Genomic DNA, 8,630 nt, shown 5'->3' on the forward strand with positions numbered 1-8,630 from the left:
TATATATAATGTAAATTCTGTTTCTCTATATATGTGTAGATAGATTAGCTAGATAGATGTTTTTTTCATGCCATGACATACAGAGTAACAGTGAGCAGATCATTTAATTACTAAGTGAGGTATTGAAGCCAGAAACTAAATGCTTTTTCTAAACTGCAACCATCAATTCCTGTATTTTCTTGCCAGTGCTACTCAGTTCAGTGCTATTATCATAAATGTTGCTGCATCTGAAGCCCCTGTTTCCATAACTGTTTCTCCATTACCAGCTGGATGGTACCATAATGTGAATGAGAGGCTTTATACAAGTTAAAGAAAAAAAAATGAAGCAAACAAAAACTGCTTATTTCTAAACTGAAAAGAAAAACTAGCTATTTCTAAACTTGATCTTCAACCTTTTTATGAAGGTCAAGTTCCTGGATGACATATTATCCTCGTGAACACTGGGACATGATTCTCCTTTTATAAACAAATCAGCAATCAACCTACCTTCTTCCTTGTCTACTGTGAATTAGGGTCAACAAAAATGTATAAAACTTTCCTTAATAGCCAAGCTCCTGCTTGTTAAGGTTGTAAAGAAAGGTGGTACAAGACTTTCCTAGCCAAAAGGATGGCCGTAATACATTGCCCTGAGTGTGAAAGGGCAAAGTGGAAGACAGCAACAACAAAAACTGGGTTCTCCCCATTTTCATTCATCTTGCCTTAATTTTTTACATGAGATTATTTTCCCCTAAAATGCTGTATGTCACAGTGAGTTAAGATGAGTTAGTACCAGCCCATTTAAAAAGTTGGAGCCATTCCAAAGAAAACAGTTCAGTGATTGAAGCTCACCAGCTGCTCCTTGGAAACCCTACATAGGGTCTTTATGAGTCAGACAGAACTGACTCAATGGCACTTAACAACAACAGAAACATTGCCGTTTTCTCCAAAAAATCCTTTAATGACTAATGGTGTTGGAAGCCCACTTAGCCACAGCAGTTTGCACAGCAGCTGTATTGCTGTCTGTTTTGAACAACATACCACAGAGGAATAAAGGAGAAAAAGAACATACCAGTGGTGAACAAGGGAGCACAACTACCCTTCACCTTGTTCTACTCTGATCATTTGGTATAAAACTGTTGAGAGCAAATCACAAGATTGCTCCTTATAACAAGGGGCACGAATCCCACTCTTGTGACAGCATTATACCACTTCAGCTTCCCAGCAGCCTTATGTACATTCTCTCAACTTGTCTGCTATAGAGTGGGTGCATTCCTGTGGTGTCCAGTAGCCATATTTCAACAGGTTAAATTATAAACAGTTGTCATCATTAACAACCTGAGATACGTAGAAAACATATCCTTGCTTGCTGGAAGTGAACAAGACTTGAAAACCTTACTGATGAAGATCAGAGATCACAGCCTTCAGTATAGATTGCACCTCAGTATAAAGAAAATGAAAATCGCCACAACTAGACTAATAAATAGCATCATGATAAATGGAGAAAGATTGCAGTTTTCAAAGATTTCATTTTGTTTGGATCCACAATCAGTGCTCATGGAAGCAGCAGTGAAAAATGCAAAAGGCATATTGCATTTTGCAAATCTACTGCAAAAGACCTGTTTAGAGCAAAGATGTCTGACTCACAGCAACCCTGTATAGGATTTCCAAGGAGTGGCTGGTGGGTTTGAACTGCCAACCTTATAGTTAGCTTACCCTACAGCACTATACTTAGTATGAGAAATGTAAAAAAAGAAATCCTGCTGCTTCTATTTGGTGGTGGTGGTTGTGTGCCACCGAGTCAGTTCTGACTCATAGTGAGCCTGTACAGGGTTTCCAAGGCTGGAAATCTTTACAGGAGCAAAAAGCTTCATCTTTCTCCTGCAGAACGGCTAGTAGTTTCGAACTGCTGACCTTGAGGTCATCAGCCCAACTTACAACCACTACGCTACCAGAGCTCCTTCTGCTACCACTTAACTCAGCTCATGTTCTGAAGGAATAAGGTCCTCTGACTTGCCAGCCTAGGTCATGACCCACTTTTGTGGTACTAGAGGTTAGCTTCCTTGATGGAAAGTGTCACCGAAATCACCTGGAGAGGAGGGACAGAAAGTTCTCAGAGAGAAGGGATTTACACAGACAAAAACCAAAACAAAATACAAAAAAACAGGTGTCCACTTATACTCTTGATGCAGTCTGGACAGAGGGTCAGTATGGAAGAACAGCAGAGGATTTCTGTAGTTTAAATGCCACTCGTAGGAGTTCTTTTAATTTAGCCATCCCAAATCAAATATTGCCCTTGGTGTCAGCTTTGTTGTCCTTGGTGTCAATTTTGTTGGCGAATTTGGAACAAACTGAAAACACCATTTTTAAATTACAGTAATTCTACTTCAAAGTTCAGGGGACAGACTGAAATGTTTTCTACTTACATTTTTCTCAGATGAGTAATTTGAATTTGGATACATAAGAGAGCCATAGTACATATACTATAGTAATTTTTATCTAAGGTGTTTGTTCATAAGACCAAGACGATGCTGGAGGCGTAATAGCAGTTTTCTTTTATGGTTGCTAGACCCCACTACCTGCTCTTTCTGCTTCACTGCACTGTTAAATGGAGTCCTGGTGTGGTGCTGTAGGATAAGCGCTGAACTGTTAACCACAAGGTTGGCAGTTCAAATCCATCAGCTGCTCCTTGGAAGCCCTATTATAGGGTCTATATGAGTCACAACTGACTCGACAGCACTTAACAACACCAACAACACTATTAAATAATGTAACTCATTACAAAGGACCTCAGCTATAAGAGAGAGCCTCCTTATGCCAGGAGTAATGGAGCAAACCAGCCATATAAATACTGTAAGATCACATAGGGACATAATAGTGGTTTTTTCAAAGTTAAGGAAAGTTGGATTGAAATCACAATTTAGTGAAACCAGCTGGGATTAAACACTTGTTTTGGGCTTTTGGTACCCACTCCTTCTTCTTCTGATAACAGTATCCTGGTATTTCCTTTGGAAGCTAGCCTTTCTGTTTTTAGTCTGGTCCTATTGGTATTATCAGTAAAAGTGCCCCAACTTTCCTCTTGCTAAGTAGTAAGCAAGAGATCTAAGTCGGGCTGGTTAGCTATTCTCTTTATGGAACTGACTCAGTGGCACTTTACAACAAACAACAACAGCACATTAATTACCAAAACCCAAACAGGTTTCTGTACCTTATAAAAACCTGGTATGCCAACCAAAAACTCCTTTAAAAAACACTGGCATGCACCTTAACTTTATTAATATAACACTGACTCTAGGAGGCTTAGGAAGCCAAAGACAGCTCTTCTACAAGACACAGAGCAAGAGCTACCTCTTATTCTTAATCCTAAGAAAGCATGTCTTGAGGGCATTACTTGCTAGTTCTCAGTAGCCATCTTAGCCATGGTCTCAAAAGGCCGTTGTCTCCAGGCACTTCTGTTATCTGCCCGCTCCCCTGAAGTTTCAGTGTTTTGTCTGCCCACTTCTGACATACACCGACATGACACTGCCACCCACTGTGTTAATGCCTCCTGCTATATCTAGTGGAACACTTTCTAAAACATTTGCATTTGCCTTTTGGGGATATATTGCATCTCTGTAAGTTATAACTTCCTTTCAGGTAGCACAGCATAAGCTATATCAATCACAAAGTCAGGCAAATACTAATATTAGCCTGTGCTGCTGTAGATATTTCTTGCCAGTTATCATCCACATTCTGACTCAACCCAGCCCTCTTTAGGTTTGTGAGATCTAATAAGATCATAGCACAGGGTGGTATAGCTGCAGGCAGAAAAGTCTGCTTGCCAAATATATTTTGTTTTATAGCAAGTTCATAAATTAATGTAAGACACAGAGACACCAAAAACTGTCTGTATACCTGCATTAATACAGAACTCTCTTCAGTTGTCTCTTTTCCCTTCCAGCCACTAAGTTCTCTGAAATAGTGCCAAATTCTTGGTCAGATGTAGCTTCAGTGGTTCCCACCCTTTCAGCGTAAAAGGATAATTAATACGACTTTATAGCTAAGGTGATGTTCCCCTTCCGTTAACAACATTCATTATTCCAGGGTGTTTTTATTTGGTTATAAAAATTGACTCTGAGGGTGGAACTTGGTTTGGGGAGATTACTTTAGAAGCAAATTGTTTGTTTCTAATTTGTTCTTTGACAAAAAAAAAAAAAGAAAGAAAGAAAGAAAGAAATGTTATGTTACTTTTGAGGTGTATAAGTACTGGGCCAAATTTCTAAAATTTTGATATGATTTTAGATTTTACTTGAGTCAGATTCATTCTTTGTTATCTCAAGGAAAAGGGGGACAGCCCAGGGCATCTCAGCAAGCTTCGGTTTTCCAAGGACCAGAGCTCTCTCCCGCATCTCCTCAGTTGGAATCAGGTTTTGTTTTGGTTTTTTTGTAGTATATTTAAATGTGCATTTTACTTTCTTGTAGATCTGCTGGATGAGAACCACAGAAAAGATGAAGAAATGGAATCTCTGCAGGTAAAATAGATTCTGAAATAGGGCGAGTATCTTTAGGATAAAATCTTTATGTTATCCTTTATTTTATTTTTGTCACATCCAATGAACAATGGCAATGGGGTGGCCATTGAGAGTGTCACTCTTCAAAGCTCAGGTAGGAATTTTCTGCCCCTTCTAGTGTTTGACAGCACTTACAGTCTCCCTAAAGCAGGAAGCCAGCAAAGCTTCTATACGACTTTTAAATGGAACCTGTATTCCATGGTGTAGTTTAATAGGAGCTGCGACATTAGGGAATGAGCAACAACCTCTCAAAACCATCTCTCCCAAAACAGCTGTGATGTCAAAGGGTGAATTCATGGAATTTCCATTTTTCAAGTGAAAATCACACTTATTCTGATACCGTGAATGTTGTCTATCAGAGACTGCATGAGTAATTTCTTTTGGAAAGATCAGTATAAGCTTGGTCCCTATGAGGTGGAGGTTAAAGGTATCCCAGATGGCCACCTTTTCCACCAACTTCTACTGCTTTGTAATGCTTGATATCAATCACCACTCCTCCCTTCCCTCACATCACAGGGTTCTGCAGTATGCTGCAACATCTCACCGAACTCACAACTGCTAAAGGAAATGGCTCACACAGTTGTGGACCCTGGCAAGTCCCAACACCATAGTTCAGAGGTCAGCCAAGAGTATTCTCCTTAGTCATGTAGTCTCAGGAACTGAGGAAACCAAAGTGGCAGATCAAACGACAGACTGTTGATGCACAAGGCTGTGGGAGCTGGTGAAGCAGATCAGGTGACGGGCCAAAAGTTTCATAAACTGGAGTTCAGACATAATGAGCCCGATGCAAGATCCAGGGCAAGAAAGTGAACTGTGCCAAAGTAGTCCTATAAATTGGATTCAGATTGTACCCCCAAGGAAAACTAAGGGTGGTCATGTAAGTCACACCCTGTAGTAAAATGGGAGCATCTTTAATCCTTAGTTCTTGTTAAGCCTTACTCCCTAGCCCCACCTTAAACCTTACTCTTTAGTTCCACCTTAATTAACAACTCAGTTCAAAATGGGTCCATAATCACAGGCATGGAGGCTAGGATTTACAGGGCATCACAGAATGGAGAAATATGGCCAGAGGGGTCATGATAAATAATTAGTTCCCTTGCAGTGAACAACCAAAAATGTGAACACATACATGGAATATAAGAAATAACCTTGTTGTTGTTGTTGTTAGGTGTCACTGAGTCATTTCTGACTCACAGTGACCCTATGCACAACAGAACGAAACACTGCCCGCACTTGTGCCACCTTCACAATTGTTATCTTTGAGCACATTGTTGTTGGCACTTTGTCAATCCATTTACTGGGGGATCTTCCTCTTTTTCATTGCCCCTCCACTTTTCTAAGCATGATGTTCTTCTCTGGGGATTGGTGCCTCCTCATAATATGTCCAAAGTTGTTGTTGTTGTTGTTGTTAAGTGCCGTCGAGTCGGTTCCGACCCATAGCGACCCTGTACAGGGTTTCCGAGGGTGTAAATCCGCGGGAGAAAAATGTCCAAAGTACCATAGACAAAGTCTGGCCATCATTACTCTAGCATTCTGGATGTGCTTCTTCAAGACAGATTTGCTTGTTCTTCATCGATAGATACAAATTTCTTGAACTGGAAAATTGTGTTTGAAAGATTCCACTAGAATTTAATTGGCATTTCCATGGTATGAGCACTTGGTTTTAAGTTGACATCTGACAGAGAAGTTCTGTCCTCCTTTTACATGGAACTATCTTACAAATGGATAACTCTAGTGTCTATCTTTATTAGAGGAAACATAATCAGTTATACTCACATGACAGAACCAATTCACTTAATGTCACATTGGGGATTAAGAACAGTAAACACTCTGGACATTTAGAGTTCTTTGTAAGCCTGGAGCTCCAAGGCAGGACTGGAGAGTAATATAACGAGCTGGCTTGAGTGTCTTCGTGGTAACGATGTTTGCTTCTGGTGAAGATATTACAAATGAAAGATGAGTCAAGCAAAGAGCCCAAAGAGCAAGGGAAATGTTCTATGACTGGGGAATTCATTTTGATGCTGTTTCCATTAAAAGGAAAAATCATGCTGAGAAAACATATAATTCTATATTCCAAATACAACTGGGACTTGTTTGCCACAATATTGTGCAGATTTAATTCCTCTAGCATCTTGAGACATATTTAGGCATAAAATGAAAGAGTCTTAGCTCCTCCATTCTAAGGCAGGGAAGACCTAACTGAGAAATTAACATATGCAGTCCATATTCCTATACAAAGCAAAGCTCTGCATGCATTAAGTGTCTCTCAAGAAGGTAGTGTATGTCAAGAAGGTAATAAAGGCCTTTTGAGTCATTTTGGCTATGTCTTGTGTTTGCCATTAGCCCCAGAATACTACATATAAGCATATTTATTGAGTACATATCTGTCCTTTTGAAATGGGCCTCAAATCTGTTTGCATTTATTTTTCTCTCAATACAAATGTTGGAACCAGTAATCCTATTAAATTTAATAGCCTATGTTGCTTCTCAAATGCCTATTAAATACTGGCAGCATTTTCTACTAAAATGCCCATCCAATGCAGTAGGATGTGCCAGCCAACTAGCTATGGACATTTATAGATGTAGACTATCCATTATGATAGCCAATAGCAGAAGAGCTCAATGTTGGCGCTTTGTCCTATCAATTAGTGTCTGCTGCTAGCACTCCACTAAGAACAAAGAGGGAGCACTTCTGCGTGTACTTCTCAGAGGACAATAGCTGATGCAGAGGAGTATTACTGAAAGTCTTGAATTATAGACACTAAAGGAAACTCCTGGTATAGCATTATAGAATAAGCTCTGGACTGCTAACCACAAGGTCAGAGGTTCAAACGCAGCAGCAGCAACTTGGAAACCCTCCCTATCCAGGGTCGCTGTGAGTAGGAACTGACTCCGTGACACTTAACAACAGCAACATCAGAAGGAAAATCCATGTAAAAGTGCCTAGATTACATTCAAATATGAATAGTTTAGAGAAGAGATAGTTTGGAGAAGAATATTAAAATACACTGGTGGCAATCTGATAGTCACACCATAGAACTTGGGAGGAAAAGATGCAGATATTTGCGGGGGGATGGGACAAAACAAAACAAAAACAGTCATAGCGCTAAGAATTAGAAGTTGACAACTTGGATTTTTTGAAGTCCTGATTCTGCCACTGATTCACTGGGTAACCTTGGGCAACTCAATTAACTTTCCTGTGCCTATTGTCTCATCTGCAATAAAAAATCATAAAACTGTCTTCCAGAAGTGTTTAGTGGGGATCAGATTATCCCAGAAGAGAGAACTAAATATTTAATTCCAATTTACAATGTTAGCAAATCCCCATGTATCCAAATTGGAGTCAATTTTATTTACTCATTATCATCTTATAATTATGTATAACTGTCATTCTACATTTATTGTTATCCTTCTTAAGGGCAAGGGGGTGTTTTATTTAGCTCTAAACCCTTCAGCATCTCCTGTACAAAAAAGATAATCCATTTACCCATTGAACAAATATTTTGAGCATCAATTGTGTTACAATGAGACACTTGTTATGAATTGAATTATGGCCTCCCAATATATGTGTTTTAATTTCTAACCTCCATGCCTGGGGTTGGAATCATGGTGTGGCCCCATAGGATAAGCATTGGACTGCTAACCATAAGGTCTATGATTCACATCCACCACCTGTTCCTTGGAAACCCTATATTGTGCCTGTGGTTATAATCCCACCTGGGAATGGGTTATCTTTGTTCTGTTAACTAGGCAGGACTGACATAGAGTATGTGTTCAGTCAATCTTGGAGACATAAGGAATCCTGGTGTGGCGCTGTGGGTTAATGCACTGGACTGCAAGGTTGGTTTGAACTGCAAGGTCAGCAGTCCAAGCTCACCAGCTGCTCCTTGGAAACGCTATATAGGGTCGCTATTAGTTGGTGTGCCTGACCCAAGCCATGGTATTTTTAGTAACCTCATATGCATGTGAAAGCTGGACAGTAAACAAGGAAGACCGTAGATGAATTGATGCATTTGAGTTATGGTGTTGGAGGAGAATATTGAAAGTGCCATGGGCTGCCAAAAGAACCAATAGATACGTCTTGGAAGAAGTGCAGCCAGAGTG

General features: G+C 39.9%; 1 protein-coding gene across 1 annotated transcript in view; it reads left to right on the plus strand.

The window, feature by feature from the left end:
• The window catches only part of CEP128 (centrosomal protein 128kDa), a 707,284-nt gene that overhangs the window by 569,726 nt on the left and 128,928 nt on the right, over window positions 1–8,630 (plus strand). The window contains exon 18 of the mRNA XM_006864786.1: window positions 4,438–4,487. Within this exon, the coding sequence (XP_006864848.1) occupies window positions 4,438–4,487 (50 nt within the window). The remainder of the gene's footprint in view (window positions 1–4,437; window positions 4,488–8,630) is intronic.

This window comes from Chrysochloris asiatica, unplaced genomic scaffold (genome assembly GCF_000296735.1).
Source record: "Chrysochloris asiatica unplaced genomic scaffold, ChrAsi1.0 scaffold00070, whole genome shotgun sequence".
Lineage (NCBI taxonomy): Eukaryota > Metazoa > Chordata > Mammalia > Afrosoricida > Chrysochloridae > Chrysochloris > Chrysochloris asiatica.